Source organism: Leucoraja erinacea, chromosome 7 (assembly GCF_028641065.1).
Source record: "Leucoraja erinacea ecotype New England chromosome 7, Leri_hhj_1, whole genome shotgun sequence".
Taxonomy (NCBI): Eukaryota; Metazoa; Chordata; class Chondrichthyes; order Rajiformes; family Rajidae; genus Leucoraja; species Leucoraja erinaceus.
Window position 1 is genome coordinate 33,357,371 of NC_073383.1, and position 20,567 is coordinate 33,377,937.

General features: G+C 42.5%; 1 protein-coding gene across 1 annotated transcript in view; it reads right to left on the minus strand.

The window, feature by feature from the left end:
• cps1 (carbamoyl-phosphate synthase 1, mitochondrial) overlaps positions 1–20,567 on the minus strand; it is a 146,699-nt gene that overhangs the window by 85,674 nt on the left and 40,458 nt on the right. Inside the window, exons 3-10 of the mRNA XM_055638179.1 lie at positions 19,981–20,125; positions 14,233–14,322; positions 13,420–13,476; positions 9,856–9,948; positions 8,468–8,557; positions 6,122–6,250; positions 5,426–5,532; positions 3,782–3,923 (exon numbers count right to left, since the gene is read on the minus strand). Coding sequence (XP_055494154.1) covers positions 3,782–3,923; positions 5,426–5,532; positions 6,122–6,250; positions 8,468–8,557; positions 9,856–9,948; positions 13,420–13,476; positions 14,233–14,322; positions 19,981–20,125 — 853 coding nt within the window. The remainder of the gene's footprint in view (positions 1–3,781; positions 3,924–5,425; positions 5,533–6,121; positions 6,251–8,467; positions 8,558–9,855; positions 9,949–13,419; positions 13,477–14,232; positions 14,323–19,980; positions 20,126–20,567) is intronic.

Sequence of the window (20,567 nt, forward strand, 5' to 3'; positions counted from 1 at the left end):
CCAAACATTTGCCCATTCACCCAGCCTATCCAAGTCACCTTGCAGTCTCCTAGCATCCTCCTCACAGCTAACACTGCCCCCCAGCTTAGTGTCATCCGCAAACTTGGAGATATTGCCTTCAATTCCCTCATCCAGATCATTAATTGGGTCACATTTAGGGCATTTGTGTTCAGGTTTGGTCACCATGTTATAGGAAATATGTTGTCGAGCTGGAAAGGGTGCAGAGAAGATTGATGAGGACGTTGCCAGGATTTGAGGGTCTGACCTATAGGGAGAGGTTCGAGCAGGCTGAGATTTTATTCCTTGAAGCGCAGTAGGTTAAGGGCTGATCTCGTACAGATGCACAAGATCATGAGGCATAGATTGGGTAAATGCACAGTCTTTTGCCCATAGTAGGGGGAATCGAGAACCAGGGAACATAGGTTTAAGGTGAGGGGAGAAAGTTTTAATAGGAACCCGAGGGGTAACTTTTTTTTTTACACGAAGGATGGTGGATGTGTGGAACGAGCTACCAGAGGAGTTAGTTGAGATACTGCATGGCTCTGAGTAGGTGTGTCCCATCTCCAGTAGGTCCCTCATTATGTGTAAGAAAGAACTGCAGATGCAGGTTTAAATCGAAGGTAGACACAAAATGCTGGAGTAACTCAGCAGGTCAGGCAGCATCTCTGGAGAGAAGGAATGGGTGACGCTTCGGGTCAGGTCTGAAGAAGGGTCTCGACCCGAAACGTCACCCAATCATTCTCTCCAGAAATGCTGCCTGACCCACTGAGTTACTCCAGCATTTTGTGCCCACGGTGGTCCTTCATTATATTGCTTGTAGAAACTTAACCAAGCACACTCAAAGTTCCATCCTTAACACTATAGCAGCCCCACCTCATTAAGAAGTTAAACTACCTTACTATGACAATCTGATTATTCTTGCAACTCTCCATTATCTTCCTGCATATTTATTCCTCCAGTTCCCATCGACTGCTAGGGGGGCATCAATTTTACCTTCACAACAACATTTTCATCCACTTCTTTCTAAGCTCCTTCCATTAAGCCTCACTAAATGATCCCTTGGAAATTTGGTCATGGACAACTGCCATGATGACCGACTTAATGAAAAATGCAATCTTCCCCTCCTCCCCTATTCCTCTTCCACTCTCCAGCCTATAGCACCTGTACCATGGAACATTAAGATGCCTGTTCCCGTTCCTCTTTTAGACATTACCCAGTTATGATTATAACCTCCCAGTCCCACATACCTATCCACGCCCATGTCTGTCAGGTATCTGGCGTTGAAATAGTTGCAATATAATCCAGCAGCCTTTCCTCGCTCCCTGTCATGTTCCTGCTTGTCTTGCTGACCCTGATATTGCTGATATTAGTATTAACTTCCAGTCTCTTATCTGCTTCAATATCGCTTTGGATCCACACCCTTGGCAATCTAATTTCAACCCTCCTTCGCTACACAAGAAAATCTGCCTGCCAAGATATATAAGATACAGAGCTCAGGGCGGTCACAGTGGCGCAGCAGTAGAGTTGCTGCCTTGCAGCAAATGCAGAACCGGAGACCCGGGTTCAATCCCGACTACGGGTGCTGTCTGTCCGGAGTTTGTACGTTCTCCCCGTGACCTGCGTGGGTTTTCTCCGTGATCTTCGGTTTCCTCCCAAAACTCCGAAGACGTACAGGTTATAGGTTAATTGGCTTGGTAAATGTTTTTAAAAATGCCCCTAGTGGGTGTAGGATCGTTGATTGGCACAGACCCGGTGGGCCGAAGGGTCTGTTTCCACGCTGTACCTCTAAACTAAACTAAAGCTACTACTGTACCTCTAAACTAAACTAAAGCTACTACTGTACCTCTAAACTAAACTAAAGTAGCCAATGTATGATTGTTATGTTGTACATGGAGGCATGGGCCACTTCAGCTACTGAGGAGTTTTAAATTGAATTAAACATTACGCAATTGGTGAATATTTCTACTTCCGACCTTGTTGGATGAAGCAATGAAAGATGATTGGATTTGGGACACTACCCTGATGAACCCCTACAATTTCCTGTGGCTGGTGCAGTTGAACTCTGGCAACCACCACATCTTCCTTTGTACAAGTTATGATTCCTACCATGGGAGCGTTTTCTCTTTGCTGTCCAATGAATACAATTTTACCATGGCTACCTGGTGCCATTGCCATTATCTGTCAAATGTTGCCTTTGTGTCAAATGTAATCACTCTCATCTTTATATTAGAATCAGGGTTTGATGAGGACTGGAGCTGTTAGGCCAAATTGGGCATCAATGAGCAGATTATTGGTGAGCAAATGCCACTTGACCAGTGACCATGGCTTCCATCACTGAACTGGTGATTGAAATTGAACAGTAATTAGCCAGAATAGATTTGATCTGCTTTTTGTGAGCATTATATATCTAGGCAATTTTCCGCATTGCTAAGTAGATGCCAGTGTTTTGCAATGGCAGGGTCAAAGGTAGAGCTAGTCTGGAACACAGGCCTTCAGTACTATGGACGGGATGATGTCTCATTTATTATATCCAATGATCACAGTTGTTTCTTGACATCAAGTGAAGTGTATAGAACTTGCTTCGACGATGATGGGGAGCTCAAGAAGCAACCAAGATGGATCATCTATTCGGCACTTCCTGCTGATCATGGGTGTGAATGTTTCAGCTTTGTCTCTGTCTAGACAAGTGCTTCACCTTTGTCTCATCATCACCGAGGATGGGGATCTTCTTCCATGAATTGTCTAACTGTTCACCATTGCTCAGGACTCGGGGTGATAGAATGCACAGCCTTCATCTAACCCATTGATTGCACAATTACACAGTACTGTTTATTGCATGCTGTTTTGTTAGCATGCATGTCGTTCTACATTGCAGCTTCCCTGGAGTTTGTCAACACCACATTTAAGATGTGCTTGGTGCTGCTCCAATCATGTCCGTTTGCATTCCGCATTGAGCCAGGGTTGATCCTGTCTCGGTTGGTGTGACTGAGAAAGGAATATGCCAGACCATGAGTTTATAGATTGAGGTGGCTGCACAGTTTTCAGGTCCAAGATGGCAATCCCTATAATCTTCAGTCATTGTTCTTGATTTCAAATCCTTCCAAGACCACAACCCAAACTATTTCTCACTTCCATCACCCCGAAACCAACAGAGAATAGATACACCATCTGAACACTGAACCGACTATGGTTAAGTGGCAAAGTGATCAGCTGGTGATAAGACTGTGTCGAGAGAATGCAGAGCTGTGCCAGCACGCAACAGCTAGAATTCTTGGAAGGACAGCTGGGCACAAAAAAGGAAAAAAAGAACAACAGAGCAAAGAAGGTCCACCCACACACATTAATAAAAGAACACTGTGGGACTGCTCACACCTGGGTACAGGGTACTCTTCCTGGCTGCTCCGCCATTCACAATCATGGCTAATTAAAAATCACCACCGTTTTTCTGCACCAACCCTATATCTTTTCATTCTTTTAATTTCAGTAAATCTATCAAATTGTGTTTCAAATGCAATCCATGTGCGAGCCTCCACAGGCAGTGAATACAATAGATTTTGGAGAACACATTTTCGTCATCTCAGTTTGAAATGGTCTGCCCTTTATTCGAGGATTGTGATTCCTGGTGAGTGCAGAGAAAGATTCATCCCTGCACCCATCATATCCAGTTACTTCCTTGAAGCCTTAAGCCAGACCAGCTGTGCGGAATGACATGAATAACACATTACATAACAGTAATACGACACTTTCTGCATTAGTACATGTTCACTCGGGAATGTATTACCTCATTGGTGCCATCGTTGGCGTTAACGAACATCGGTTGCCAACCATCCGGAAGTGTTGAACTATCAATGGCAAATCCATGGTTCTGGGCTGTAATGAATGCTTGGCCATTCATTACATTCAGCACAGGCTGGTTCTGTCCTCTGTGGAAAGCAACCAACAGTTTGATAGGCAGGTACTTGTAATATCCATCAGAAAATCTAAGTACTTCACAACAATATTATTTTCCAATTAGAGTGTAAACTGCTTGGAACAATTGCCTGCTCCATTTCTATGGCCCAGTGGACAACACTGAACTGTCGCAAGACCACTAAAGGTACGGATTCAACCTCCTGAATAAAGAGGCCAAGCCATGGCAGGATTTTGAATAATTTATTTAATTGATTGAAAAATACAGTATGGAAACAGACCCTTGAACCCACCGAGTCCATGCCAACCAGCAATCACCCGTTCACACTAGTTCTATGTTATCCCACTTACCCAAACCACCAGGGGGCAATTTACAGAAGCCCATTAACCTCCAAACCGGCATGTTTGAAATGTGGGAGAAAATCATAGGGTTGGGATGAGCCAAGTGCCTGGAATTTTGCTTGGTAAAAACCTTGAATTCAATGTAGTTTTGGACAGTTTCGGGGTATTTCTTAAATTCTAAACTATGCCACCCCATCATGTGCAAATGAAAACAAGTGCTTTGCCCAATAAACTTTTCATAATCTTCCCATTCCCAAATCAGACAGTACTTTCTAGTGCTTTAAGGCATAACTATTTTATGTCAATCTCAAGTCTTCACTGTCTAACTATCCCACCATGTCAAACAGCCAGTAGGAAAATTTGGAAGAACAAGGATGAACCTCGAGATTTGACGTGGAATTGCACTGGGGCTGTCTGGAGATGGGGGGCCACTACCTCACAGAAGTTTTAAAGAGAAGTTTCGAAGGAGCTGTGAACCCAGAAGGCTCAGGATGAGCTGGCAGTTTTTCATGAGGAATCGGTCAGGGCTCTGTAGAGGCGTAAAGCTTATACTTGTCTGGTTCAAGGGACAGATGAGGAGAGGAATCTTTAGTTTAGTTTAGAGATACAGCATAGAAACAGGCCCTTCGGCCCACCGAGTCCATGCCTACCAGTGATTCCCGCAGACTTACACTATCCTACCCGCATTGAGGACAATTTACAATTATAGCAAGCCAATTAACCTACAAATCTGTACTTCTTTGAAGTGTGGGAGGAAACCCGAGATCTCAGAGCAAACATACGCAGGTCACGTGGAGAACGTACAAACTCCGTACAGACAGCTCCCGTGGTCAGGATCGAACGCGGGTCTCTGGTGCTGCGCCATCGTAAGCCTGAGACCAAGTGCCACAGTGTACGGCTGAAGGCTGGGAGTTCAGATTGGGTCAGGGGCTCGAGTGAGCACCAGTGAATCAGATGACTTGTAAAATTTCAGCAATCATATTTTTGCCTCCACGCAAAATGTCAGATATATTCCATTTACCTTCAGGTATTGCTTCCCAGATTGAATCCCTAGGTTGAAGGTTCACCTACACAAGCACTATACTGCCATACCCAACTGTAACTATGCACAGGAACAATGTGAAGAGAGAAAGTCAAGAGACTTCAGTTTGATGCAAGAAATAATTTCCAGTACCTGTTTCCCATTGGCAGTTTATAGCAATTGGCGCCGACAGCCAGTGCAGTCAGCTGGTTCCCCATACAGATCCCGAATATTGGCTCTGAACGATTGCTCTTAATCACCTAGACAAAAAGCAAGCACAGCACAACCTGACTGACGTGCACTTCCAGAACCAAACTACCTCCGACAAGCCCACACAGAGTACAATACAGAAACATGACCATAACGATACGATACAACTTTATTTATCCCAGGAGGGAAATTGATCTGCCAACAGTCAAAAAACAAAATCTATGAAACATGAAATTAAAGTGACGAGAGGAAAGGATTTGGGGATGTGCAAAGATTTGGGGGGGGGGGGGGGTTAGAGAGGGAGAGTCAGTCTACCCCATGACAGGGGGTGGAATGTACAGTTTGATAGCCGCAGGGAAGAAGAATCTCCTGTGGCGTTCGATACTGCATTTTGGTGGAACCAGTCTGTTGCTGAAGGTACTCCTCAGATTGACCAGCATGTCATGGAGGAGGCGAGCTGTATTGTCCAAGATGCTCTGCAGTTTGAGGAGTATCCTCCCCTCCAAGACCACCTCCCATTAATCCAACTCCACCTTGAGGACGGAGCCAGCCTTACTGATAAGTTTGTTAATCCTCACCAACATTTACACAACTTCATACAGCTTTAAAACATGCATGTAGAATGCAATGATACCTCACCTTATGCAAGTTTTCAATTAGTTGTCCAGCCAATGTGGGATCTCCTGGGCCATTGGATAGGAAAAGTCCATCATACTCCATGTTAATGAAATCATAATTCCACGGAACTAAGTGTAATTCAACCCCTCTCTAGGAAAAGAAAAAGCATCATTCGTCACTGTACTTCTCAGACAGTCGAATATGAAAATTGTTGTAGACACTCAAATCATATGTAAAAAAGCAAGGCTTTTCCCTGACTTGACATTAACAATCTAGGTATGTTACAAAACTTACCTTCAGCGGCGCTGTAATTCAGCCTCTGTCCGTGTGCGCGATTTTGGCGCGTTTGAGGGGGGTGGGGTTAAAACGGGGTTTTTCCCGACCTGGTCCGGAATTCTATTTGTTGGAGTGCAAGATTTTGCTAAAGAATCGTTCCTACGGCCGTTCTGTGTGGTTTTTTTTTAAATGCACCCGACAAGTTAATCGCTGGAATGATTTTAAAAGCAGCTTCTGAAGCCGACAACTGGGACGGATTTTATGCAGGACCAGGTAAAATAAAGTAGTTTATTTTTATGTATAAAAGTGTTGCTTAAGATGTATTTAATTCACATTTTTTTTGTAAATGCACCCACCGACTGAAGTTTAATCGCTGGAATGATTTTAAAAGCAGCTTCTGAAGCCGACAACTGGGACGGATTTTATGCAGGACCAGTCCGTAAAATAAAGTAGTTTATTTTTATGTATAAAAGTGTTGCTTAAGATGTATTTAATTCACATTTTAAGTTGCGAAAAGCCGGGGTGATTTTTGCCGTCGCCCCCCGAAGCGGTGGGAAGCGCGGCAGTGCTATTTGCTGCAGATATGCCGGGGGTGAGTCGGAAACTGCGGGTCTGCGGACGGCGGCACCGCATCCCTGAACGCTTTTTCTAAAATGGTCCCGTTCCAGTAAAACCCACTCCCAGGTTTTTTTTGGCCATCACAGCTATGTGATGGATGTTTATGTAAAGCTAATTATGTTGTGGCTGTCTATGTGTGTGATGTTTGCAGAAAACGGCATTTCGTTTGGACCAGGGGTTAAATGGCCATTAATATACAGGTATTAAACATTCAATTCCTTCCATTTGGCCTATAAACCCATGACAATGAGATTTAAAAATTATGTTATATTCTGAATTATTGTGTGAATGTTATTTGGACACTTTATTTAAAAATATTTAAAAATGTTCATCTATTCTTAAGAAATGGATAGATGTTTAGATCTAGTAATTGAATTTTGTAATTAGCTACAATTAGGTAACTAAGTAATTATATGCTTTAATTTCATCTAAGTAAGATTGTTTCATATTGTTTCATAATGCTTCAATCTATAATAACTGAAAATTTATTTCAGTTCTCTTAAATTATAAGAAAGTTATCGGCCTTTAAATGTTCTCGATCACAGCTTTTGTGTTAAGTCAATGAAAAAGCAATAGGGAACAAGATGCCAATTTCCAAGTATGAAAATGGCCATAACATTTTTAATACTGAAGATATGAAAGTGAATTAGGTGTCAAATTAAACTTATTTTTATGCTTTATCTGATGGGATAAATTAAAGACTTGATTTTTTAAATCTCAAATTGTTGTAACATTGCTAAACAATCACTTCCCTTCAGCCTAGCCACTGGAGTGGTGGGAATTAGAGTGATGTTGGATGATCTCAGCTCTCTGGGATATTGTAGAAAGATCCTCCACAATCCAATCATTCTTTGCCTCACTACTCGCAGCCCAAGCCCAAAGGGTAGGGTCCAGGAGTTATGGAACATTCTTAGGAATCTGACACAACAAAAGTCAGAACAGAGACATTTGGGCAGACCCTAACCTCCTCCATTTTGAAAATGCATTAATTGAGGAATGCTGAATGATGCTGGAATTCTAAAGCATTCTCTGCAGTCAACAGGTCAACTCATAATCCTATGCTGACATTCCATGCGCTTCCAGACGGATCCCCAATGGATTCCAGACAGCAATGATTGAAACAAGGTTCAGATAGAAGGGAGGTTACACAAAAAAGCTGGAGAAACTCAGCGGGTGCAGCAGCATCTATGGAGCGAAGGAAATAGGCAACGTTTCGGGCCGAAACCCTGGGTTTCGGCCCGAAACGTTGCCTATTTCCTTCGCTCCATAGATGCTGCTGCACCCGCTGAGTTTCTCCAGCTTTTTTGTGTAACCTTCGATTCTCCAGCATCTGCATTCCCTCTTCAACTCAGATAGAAGGGAGACTGCAAATGCTGGTTTCTGGTACATGCACAAATGTTGCACAACCCATGGAGTTCCTCCAACAGATTATTTGTTGCACAAGATTGAGAAACAGGTTATATATGTAAATACCTTCACAAGAAGTCGAATTATGTTATGTTTTATACCACAGTCTACCGCAACGACTTTGATTGGATTCCCTTTGCCATAGATTTTTACTTCCTGTTGAAGGACAGAAAAACACAATGTGTTTCAACACATTGCATGTCATCACACAACACTCACAAATTCTCAACCCTTACATCCTGCAGCTGCATCACATTCTGTTTAAGAAAGAACTGCAGATGCTGGAAAAATCGAAGGCAGACAAAAATGCTGGAGAAACTCAGCGGGTGAGGCAGCATCTATGGAGCGGAGGAATAGGTGACGTTTTGGGTCAAGACCCTTCACTCCATAGTTGCTGCCTCACCCGCTGAGTTTCTCCAGCATTTTTATCTAGCTGCATCACATTCAGTAAGTTAGCCTTACAGCGCTGTAGATATACTTTTAGTTTTTAATTTTAGAGGTACAGTGTGGAAACAGGACCTTTGGCCCACCGAGTCCGCACTGACCAGCGATCCCTGCACATTAACATTAGGGACAATTAGGGACACTAGGGACAATTTACACACACTAGGGACAATTTACAATTATACCAAGCCACTCAACCTACAAACCTGTCATCTTTGGAGTGTGGGAGGAAACCGAAGATCTCGGAGAAAACCCAAGCAGGTCACGGGGAGAAAGTACAAAATCCGTACAGGCAGCGCCCATAGTCGGAATTGAACCCAGGTCCCCGGCGCTGCAAACGCTGTAAGGCAGCAACTCTACCGCTGCGCCACCGTACTTCACCACAAGCACTGCAGCATGACAAGGCAGCAGTTTACCTCAACCTGACCAAGGGGGACTATCATTTCATTTAGTTTAGAGATACAACGCGGAAACAGGCCCTTCAGCCCACTGAGTCCACGCCGACCACCATCCACACAGACTAACACACTCCTACACACACTAGGGACAATTTACAATTATACCAAGCCAATTGACCCACAAAACTTGGATGTCTTTGGAGTGTGGGAGGAAACTGGAGCACCCAGAGAAAACCCACGCGGTCACAGAGAGAACGTACTAACTCCATACAGACAGCACCCGTAGTCAGGATCAAACCCGGGTCTCTGGCACTAAGTCACCCACTCTTCAGCTGCACCACCGTGCCAACCAGATGGACAATAAATAATGGCCCAGCTGCTGATTACCCCATCCCAGGAGAGCATTTGAAAAAAGATGTGTTCCTTACTTTGCATTGATTTGTCTCCCGAGAAACAGAGTAAACCAGTAATTCCCAAGATCAATATCCCAGCTTTCAATTAGGGTTCTACCCAGATTGCAACCTCCATTTCCCAAACCAGGGAATTTAAACTGTGCACGGTTGTTAACACAACACAAAGGATGATCATCAAATACACATTTATAGAACTTACTTTGGTTGATATTTCTGCCATTAGGTTTCGTATATTGGGATCGACAAATTCTACGGGATCGCCTTCAAACTCAATTTTACCGAGAATTGTGCCCTGTGAAGATTTATTTAAAAAATTGCATGAAACAGATTTATTAAATAAGAGTACAATTTCAAATAAATCTGATAATCGAACACTTGTTATTCCAGAATATCCATTGTATGACACTAATTGGTATGTAACAGATCTTAATATAGCACAAACATATGCTTTAATCTGACAATTCATATTCAAACACCATTGTATTTTTTCTAAATCGATTGTTACTTTAACATTACATTTCAATTGTTTAACCGATAGTCAGGGAACAAAACAGACATTTTAAGCCACTTCAATTCACAGCGTGTTTTATAAACATGTGTTTTATAAAACATACAACATATCAATAGTTTTCGTTTCACTTTTTATCCATGATAATCCACGATTATTAAAGTTAATTCCACAGGATCATAACTGCAATACATTTGTTCAAAATCATTGTAATTTCCCTGTTGCCTATTCTAAATCCCGCACTGTCATCCTCAAAGGACCAAAAAGCTCTGTAATGAAACCCTCCAGCAACAAGTTGCTGCTGGCAATTTATTAGTGCGTCTCATCTCCCTGATATTCTATTTTAATCATCCTTTCTAGTTCTCTCTGAACATAATCAGACAGCATGGAAACAGGCCCGTCGGCTCAACCCATCCATGTCAAACAAGACAACCCATTAAGCTAGTCCCATTTAACCGCATTTGGCCTATATCCCGTCAAATCTTTCCTATCCATAGCTGCATCAACTACTTCCTCTGGCTGCTCATCCCATTTACCCACCTCTGCACACTTTCCACCTCTCTGCACTGTTTCCACCGAAATAGCACCATTCCTACAGCACGGTGATAAAACTGAATACAATACTCCACGGGCAGCCTCACCAGTGTCTTGTACTAATGTAACATAACATTCCAACTTGTATACTCAGTTCCCTGACTGATGAAGGCCAAAATGCCAAAAGTCACCACCAAATCTACCTGTGACACCATTGTCAAGGAACTATGCACTTGAACTCCTAGATCCTTCAGCTCTACCACATTCCCAAGGCCCCACTGTTCGCAGTAAAAGTCCTGCCCTGGTTTGACCCCAAAATCCCGTCTACATTAAACTCATGGGTCATTCACGAGTTGATCAAGATCCTGCTGTAATTCATAATAACCATCTTAATTGTCTATGATATCATCTATTTTAATGTTATCTGGAAACTTACTAATTATGCCTTTTACATTATCATCCAATACATGACAAACAATGGACCCAGCATCAATCACGAAGGCACATCACTCGTCACAGGCCTCTAGTCCACCACTTCCTTCCATGAAGCCAATGCTGTATCCAGTTAACTAGCTCTCCGCGATCTAACCTTCCAGCAGTCTACCATGCAGAACCTTATCAAAGGCCTGCCTGCCTGAAGTCCATATAGACCACCTCTGCTCTCATCAATCTTCTTGATTACTTCTTCAAAAACCTCAAATTCATGAGACATAATCTCCCAAGTATAAAACCATTCTGATAATTCCTAAATCCCTGTCTCCAAATCAATGTATATCATCCTTTAGAATCTTCTCCAGTAACTTTCTTACCACAGATGTTGGGCACACTGATGTTGGGCACGCAGATGTCAATATTGCCCAGTTTTTCTCTACAGCCTTTCTTAAATACAAGCATAACATTAGCCACCTCCCAGTCTTCCAGTTCTAAATCCGTGTCTAACGATGATTCCTGTATCTCAGCCAACAACTACTGCAATTTCTTCTCATTTTCCACAGCCATCCTTGGATATACCTAATCAGGCCGGGGAGATTTATCTACGTTCATACATCTTAGGACTTCCTGTACCTACTTGACTGTAATATGGACTGTCCCCAAGACATTTTCATCTGTCCCAAGTTTTCTAACTCCAGCACTTTGCGGGGTTTTTTTTCCCTCATTCTTATGTCTTCCTCCATGGTAAAACAAATTCACTGCCTACCTCTTGCAGCTCGATATATAAACAATCATATTTTTAGTTTAGTTAAATTTTGAGTTACACCACGGAAACAGGTCCTTCAGCCCACTGAGTCTGCATCAACCAGTGATCCCCGCAAACTAACACTATCTTACACAAAACGGGGACAATTTACATTTATACCATGCCAATTAAACTACAGACCTGTAAGTCTGTGGAGTGGGGGAAGAAACCAAAGTAGTCTAAGATGTTGATGAGACCACACTTCGAATATTGTGTTCAATTCTGGGCACCATGTTATAGGAAAGATATTGTTAAACTTGAAAGGGTTCAGAAAATTACGAGGATGTTGCCAGGACTAGAGGGTGTGAGCTATAGGGAGAGGTTGACTAGGCTGGCTCTCTATTCCATGGAGCGCAGAAGGATGAGGAGGGATCTTATAGAGGTGTACAAAATCAGGAGAGGAATAGATTGGGTAGATGCACAGAGTAGAGGAATCGAGGACCAGAGGACATAGGTTCAAGGTGAAGGGGAAAAGATTTAATAGGAATCAGAGAGGTAACTTTTTCACACAAAGGGTGCATGTGTGGAACAAGCTGCCAGAGGAGGTAGTTGAGGCTGGTACTATCCCATTGTTTAAAAAACTGTTAAACAGGTACATGGATAGGACAGGTTTGGAGGGATTTGGACCAAGTGCAGGCAAGTGGGACTAGAGTAGCTGGGACATTGTTGACCGGTGTGGGCAGGTTGGGCTGAAGTGTTTCCACACTGTATCACTCTGTAACTATCTCAGAGAAAACCCATGCAGGTCACGGGGAGAACGTACAAACTTCATACAGACAAGCACCCGTAGTCAGGATTGAACCTGGATCTTTGGCGTTGTAAGGCAGTAGTTCTACAGCCATCGGAAGTGACCACTTTTCTTCTAGTTACCCTTTTTTCCCTTAATATACTTATAAAAGGTCTTTAGATTCTCGGCAACATTAAATTTGTTCATTGAGCAGCAGCTTTTATTTTCTCAATATCCCGCTGCATCTTCTTTCATGATAGAACACCTCATTCCCACGACATCTTTCACCAAAGTGTCTTGCCCAAGGTTTTCTGATTTTTCACACTGCTTTGTTGATTAATTATTTTCCTCCAGTTGGGATCTTTCTAGAGTCAAGGTAACTTTGGAATGCCACACTTAAAATGTCAATATCTCTGCAGGCAATTCTTTCAAATCTTGCTTTATCATTACTGACTTATCATTACTGGGGAATGTGGCCCAGGGTGCTCCACTTGCACTTTACCTCCAATATAAGGGTCAATTTAGTTTTTATTTCACTATTTAACTATGATTTTCAATTATTATTGAAGTGTTTTCATTCAATTCACTATATAGTATAAAAGCAACACCTTTGTTTAAAGTTAGTACAATTTCCCGTGCCTATTTGCAATGTCTCATTATTCGATGATCTGACACATTCAAGGTGTAATGGATTGATTTGGAATAATGAGAACTTACTTTAAAGCAGCCATCATGATACTTACTCACTATGACTTACCTTATCTCGGACAATCTTTGTAAGCATTCTGGTGTCTATTCCATAAAGGGCTGGGATCTACTCAAAAAGAAAGCACATTCCATGACAAAACAATTCATGGCACCAGTAAAGAACTGCTCCAACCAAGTCTCCTTTCCAATTGCAACTCCACCCCTTAGTCTCAAATGGATACACCAATCACTGTGGCACTGTTGATAAAGCCTTGAATAATGAAGCTCTTGCACTGCTGAGCCCCAAGCAACATACAATAACATGGAAATACTAAATGTTACTGTCATCACCTTCAAAACCCTAATTTTGTCATTTGTGCAATAGACCATGCAGATCAAGATGGTCTCATGTCTCTGGATCAGTCCTGGTGCAGACAGACATCCCACAACCAGGTTGACCTCAGGCCTCTACCCCAGCGTTCCCTTCACACCAAGGCTCTTGTGTCCAAAAAAACAATAAACCCCAATTCATAATTGCAAGAAAAATAACTTCCAAGGCCCATGTTCTAGATTTTCATGCATGGTCACATTCAGATGGTGCCATTTAACAGGCAGGCATTAGCACACAGCACCAGCAGGATCCGCTAGTGGCACATGGAATAAACTCAAACACCAGCTCGAAGCTGAGTGAGCTGATTTCAGACAGGCACCTTTTGGGAGGGGTCAATGTGGATAATCCAAAGTGGAATGTATTAGGATTACAGTTAGATTGGGAACTAAAAACTCCTAACAAAAGTGAGGCCCTTGTCTAGAAAAGGGAATGGCTATATGAAGAATGCATGAGAAGTTGACAGCAACAAGAGTGAGGGAATGAAAAACTTACCTTTTCTTCATTTAACCACTCGGAAAGCGATTTAACAGAGTTCCAATGGCTATATTCATGGCTATAATCCTGCACGAGTAATCCAGACACCTGTAATCCCAGAACAAGATATTAGTCCATTCACACAATGCTTATGCGATTGTTGTAACCTCTAATTACTTTTTTCACATAAACTACTAAGAAAGAACACACCTTTATCCCGTCCATAGCTCCACCCCATTCTCCAACACCTGATCCTCACCCCTCATCAACACCCCACATCCAAACTCCCACCCCACTGCACCACTTCTAATCCACACCCCAATGACATAGATAGAAATAATGAGATTTTGCAACATAGTTTAGGGAACTGTGGCTTTTTAAAGATCAGGACCTCAAAAAGTTGTAATCTCTGGATTGATTTTGGTGCCACAAGTTAATGAGTATAGGACAGAAAGATGGGTCAGATTAATCCATGCAGGAGAATGGACTTTAGTGCCTGGATCATTGGGACCATTTCTAGAAAGGTTAAAACTTGTTCCAAAGGGACATGTTGACGAAAACGAGGACGGGACCAATTTTTCATTGTACGGATATCTTCCCACTGAAACTGAGGAAATGAATTTGTAGGGGAATGGGGATCAGAGTAAGTGAGGTCAATCACCCAGAAGAGAAAAATAACAGTAAGTCCAGTGGGCAAAGTAGATGGATAAATGCACCCGAGGGGAATGCAGAGCTAAATTGCATATATTTTAAAGCCAGTAGCCTAACTGGTGAGGTATTGAACTCAAAGCTTTAATGAACACACAGAATAACAATATTTTTGCTATCACTTAGACACAGTTGAAAGACGGGTAGCAGCAGCAACTGCTATCCCAGAGTACAGAATTTTCAGGCAAGGCAGATGGGGGATATGAAAGAGGAGACGGCACTGCAGAGTTTGTTAATGACCAAGTGATACAAGGAGAGATAGCTGAATGGATGGAAAATTGGCAGAGAGTCATAACGGGAGTTTGCTTCTCAGACTGATGGCCTGTGACTCGTGGCGTGCCTCAGGATTTGGTGCTGGACCCGTTACTGTTTGTCATCTATGTCAATGATTGTATGAGAACATACACGGCAAGATTAGCAAGTTTGCAGATGACGCAAAAGTGGGTGGTTTTGCAGATAGTGAAGATTGTTGTGAAAATTGCAGCAGGAACTGGATTGATTGGCCAAGTAAGCTGAGGAACGGTTGATGGAATTTAATGCAGAAAATGGTGAGATTTTGCGAAGTCTACCATGGGCTTGACCTACACAGTGAATGGCAGGGCTTGGGATAGTATTGTAGAGCAGAGGGATATAGGAGTGCATGTGCATAGTTCCCTGAAGGTGGAGTCACAGGTAGATTGGGTGATCAAAAAAAGCTTTTGGCACATTGGCCTTCATCAGCTAGTGTAATGAGTATAGACTTTGGGAGGTCATGTTGCAGTTGTAGAAGACGTCGGTGAAGCCACATTTAGGGTATGGTGTTCAGTTCTGGGCACCGTGTGTGGGAAAGATGCGTCAAGCTGGAAAGGGTACAGAGAAGATTTACGAGGATGTTGCTCGGACTAGAGGGTCTGAGCTATGGATAAAGGTCGAGTAGGCTGGGACTCTATTCCTTGGAGTGCAGAAGGATGAGGGGTGATCTTATAGAGGTGTATAAGATCATGCGAGGAATAGATTGGGTAGATGCACAGAGTCTCTTGCCCAGAGCAGGTGAAACAAGAACCAGAGGACATAGATTTACGGTGAAGCGGAAAAGGTTAGTCGGAATCTGAGGGGTAACTTTTTCACACAAAGGAACAAGCTACCAGAGGAGGTAGTTGAGGCAGGAGCTACCCCAACATTTAAGAAACAGTTAGACTGGTACATGGATAGGACAGGTATATAAGACTAACAAGGGGCAACATTTTGAGGTGAGATCAGGAGAGATTTTGACACAATTTGCAGTTGGAACAAGGAGCGAAAGAGCATTATTGGACGTTGACTTGGTTGGATAGGGTGCACCTAAACTAGATCGGGATCGATGTCTCAGTGTGGAGGTTTTCCAAGTGGCAAGGCCGAAATCTGTATATTTCAAAGTGTTTATGAAAAAAGAATGGGAAGGATCAGGAACAACAGGTCTTAAATCTGGGGAAAGATAATTTTGTTAAAAGAAAATTGGATATGGCAAACATAGATTAGAAGCATCAATTTGGGAGTATACACCTACAGGAAGCCTACAAAGGGTAAATAACGGAAAGAAAAAAAATCAGAGCTTTCAAGTTTCGGTAAGGTTAAATGCCAGAGGTACCAAGTATTGACAGCCCTGGATGACAAGGGTTAGATACAGGCATAGGGAAGTATATAACAGATATCAAAACCTAAAGATGGCAGAGCCCCATCGTGAATAAGGTCATAAATGTTATACAGCAGAGAAACTTGCCAATGCCAAACAGGATACCCCATTTACACTAGAAATAAAATTGAATCTGAATCTGAAATAGGTGGGGTACACCGAAATAGGTGGGAGCATCCCTAGTCAAGATCAAACCCCTTTCTCTGGAACTGCAAGGCAATAACTCTACTGCTGTGCCACTGTGCCGTTCTGGGCACAGGGCAGCTTGTTCCATATACGCATTATCCTCTCAGTGAAGAGTTGTCAATCTCTCCTCTCTCATCTATGACCGTAATCTTATGCCTTCTAGTTTCAGATTCTCCAAACCTGGGAAAATGTCTGGTTGTTCACTTATCTATGTCCCTCATGATTTTATATACTTGAATTACTCCTCAGCCTCCGACGCTCCATGGAAAATAATCTATTTAGTCTCCTCTTTTTGGTCAAACCCTCCAGACCCAGTAATGTCATATTGTTTTTGCACCCTTTCCAGTTTAATAACTTCCTTCCTATAGCAGGATGACCAGAACTGCATGCAATACTCCAAATGAGACCTAACCAAAGTCTTCCTGGACTGCATCATGACTTCTTGGCTCTTCTACTCAATACTCTAATAATAAAGGCAAGCGTACCATACGCCTTCTTCACCACCCCATCTACTTGCGCAACTACCTTCAGTGAGCTATGAACTTGGACTCGAAGATTCCTCTACACATCAATGCTGTTAATGCTAGCCATTAACTGTATACTCCTCCCTTACATTCAACTTCTCAAAGTACAACACCTCACCCTTGTTCGGATTAAACTCCATCTGTCATTTCTATGGCCATTCCTGCAGCTGATCTGTATCCCACTGTATTTCACCCAGAGTTGTAAATCTGTGGAATTCTCTGCCACAGAAGGCAATGGAGGCCAATTTACTGGATGTTTTCAAGAGAGAGTTGGATTTAACTCTTCGGGATAAAGGAATCAAGGGATATGGGGGGGGGGGGGGGGGGGGGAAGCAGGAAGGAGGTACTGATTTTGGATGATCAGCCATGATCATATTGAATGCCGGTCCTGGCTCGAAGGGCCTACTCCGGCACCTACTTTCTATGTTTCTATTCTCTGATAGCCTTCTCACTGTCTGCATCTCCTCCAAGTCAGCAAACCTATTTACCAACCCATCTACATTTATGTGCAAGTCATTTATATATCACTAGACTAAATCACTGGTCCCCCAATATTCCACCTCTCCACCAATTCCAATATTGGTGGCCAGTGGGTGGGCTATCTGGAGCACTAGTATGGGTGTTGTGGGCTGAAGGGACTGGTTTCCAGAGGGCTAGTATGGACATTGTGGGCCGAATGGATTCTTGGGCTGGCGGCTCAGTCACTCAAGCCTGGGATGGGAAAAATCCTCGGCACCCGATGAGCTAAGGGGGACTCCGAGTAAGACACAGCCGTACGTGGTAGCGTTTTTTTCTAAAATCAATATAAAGCGCAAACAGGAAGTGATCAAGATTAGACTTTTAATTATATAGAAAGCAAGGCAACTTTAATTAGGCAAGGCAACTTTAATTAGGCAACACAGCTTTAGCATTTCCAAACCAAAGGCAACACAGCTTTAGCATTTTGAAACCAAAGGCAACACAGTTTTAGCATTTCCAATCCAAAGGCAACACAGCTTCAGCATTTCCAAACTATATTTTCAAACCACATTAAGGGCACTGACAGGTCAGTAAAACCACACAGTTTAGTAGACATGTGTTATTCACAGCTCAGATTGAGAGACGTGACCCTCTCGCTCCCCCATCTTGCAGAGACTGACTGAGGCACTCAACACTTCCGGGTTTTATAGTCCCTCCGGAAGGGGAGTGGCCTTCAGGAGAGAGAATCTCAACATTTTTTAAACACTAATAACTTTTTCCCCAGGGTAGGGGAATCATGAGTAGAAGGGGAATCCTGAGTAGAAAGATTGAGGGGCTAAACTGAGGGACAACCTTTTTCACACAGAGGTGAATAGGCACATGGAATAAGCTGCCAGAGGAAGCACTTGAGGCAGGTACAATAACAGTATTTAGGACAAGTAGTACATAGACAGGAAAGGTTTACAGTGATATGAGCCCGGCAGAGGCAATTGAAACTAGCTTGGATGGATTATCTTTGTGGCATTGATGAATTGTGATGAAGGACCCGTTTCCATGTGTATGACTCATAACTATGTGTATATGACTCATAACTATGTGTATACTGTTTAGTCTGTGAGCTTCATGTGAATAAGGAATTCCATTGTCAAAATGCAACACCTCACATTAATCCAGATTAAACTTCCTCTAACATTTCTTAGCCCTTTGGCCCAATTTATTGAGATCCTGTTGTAATCATATTACCAATTTTAGCTTCATCCTGAAACGTCCTAACCATACAATCTTCACAATTGTTAATATAAATAATGTACAACAGTGGGCCCAGCACAGATCCCTGTGGTACAAAATTGTCACAGGCCTCCAGCCTATCTCCTACCTTCAAACCAATTTTGTATCCAATTGGCTCTCATCCTGGATCGCATGTGATCTAACCTTAAAGACCAGCCGACCATGCAGTACCTCAAAGGCCTTGCTAAAGATCACTTACACAACGTCAGATGCATCACAAGAATGGAATAGAGTTTTTTCAGGATGTGGAGTGGGAGGAGATATGGAGGCAGTCATTACTTGACAATTCTGTGGCACATATGTTACTTTTATTTATCAGTTGTGAAAAGAATTGAAGACAACATCACCCTCATCTTCTCAGGATTATGACCCAAATAACTCCCAAATCTGCCTATTGTGCAGGGCATATCACGATCATAAGTGATAGGAGTAGAATTAGGCCATTTGGCCCATCAAGTCTACTTCACCATTCAATCATGGCTGATCTATATCTCCCTCCTAACCCCATTCTCCTGCCTTCACCTCATAACCTCCGACACCCATATTAATCAAATCCTGTCTGCTCGACACCACACTCTTGAAAGGACATGCCATGCATTTAGACAGGCAAGGACTGATTAGGGGTGTGGTCAGTATGGCTTTGTGCTTGAGAATGTGTTCCTCACCAATTTACCCACGAGCTGGCTGGCCTGGAAGGTTAGATCACCTCTTGGTCAAATTGGTGAGAAACAAATTTTCTTACACAAAGCCATGCTGACTACCCTTAATTTATTTACCAACCTCATGATTTTACCTTAATTATGTCACCTCTCAGTCTGCTATGCTCCAGAGTAACAGCCCCAACCTATCCACTCGCCCCAATCCAACAGCAACTGAATGTTAAAATTAATTCAGCAGATCAATGAATGGGCATCATTATCAAGTAATCATTCACTTGCAAATAAATGTTACCTGGATAAATTCAGACTCTACGTATTTCATTAAACCCAATTCATCCAATTTCTTTGTATCTGGGACCCCATAGTTTCCTGCCATGGGGGATGTGAGAGTCAGGATCTGTCCTCTGTAGCTTGGATCGGTCAAGGTCTCAGGATAGCTAAAAAACAATGAAAGAAAGATATCTCAAACAAAAGAACATATTTAATGGAGAGGTTTTCAAATATACATAACCATGACACAACCATGACATATTAGTTCAGGAAATACAGAAAAACTAATGGGTGCTTTAATGAATATTGAGTTATCAGAATTGGCAGAAGAGTCTGGGATGTTGTGGGAATTAAGATTTTATTTTTAAGAATGCAACAAGTTGGTAAAACCCTGGATCACGCTACCTGTTCATGTACTGGATATAAATTTAATTCTGGCATTCAAAACAGAACTGGATAAACATTTGAAGGTACAAGTCTGACATGAACAATGACTCATTATAACTGTAAAACTATAAGAAATTGGCACCGTCTTCAATGAGCATTTCTCCTCTGTTTTTACCATAGAGTAAAGCATGAAGGCTATGGAACTATGGACAATCAATGGAG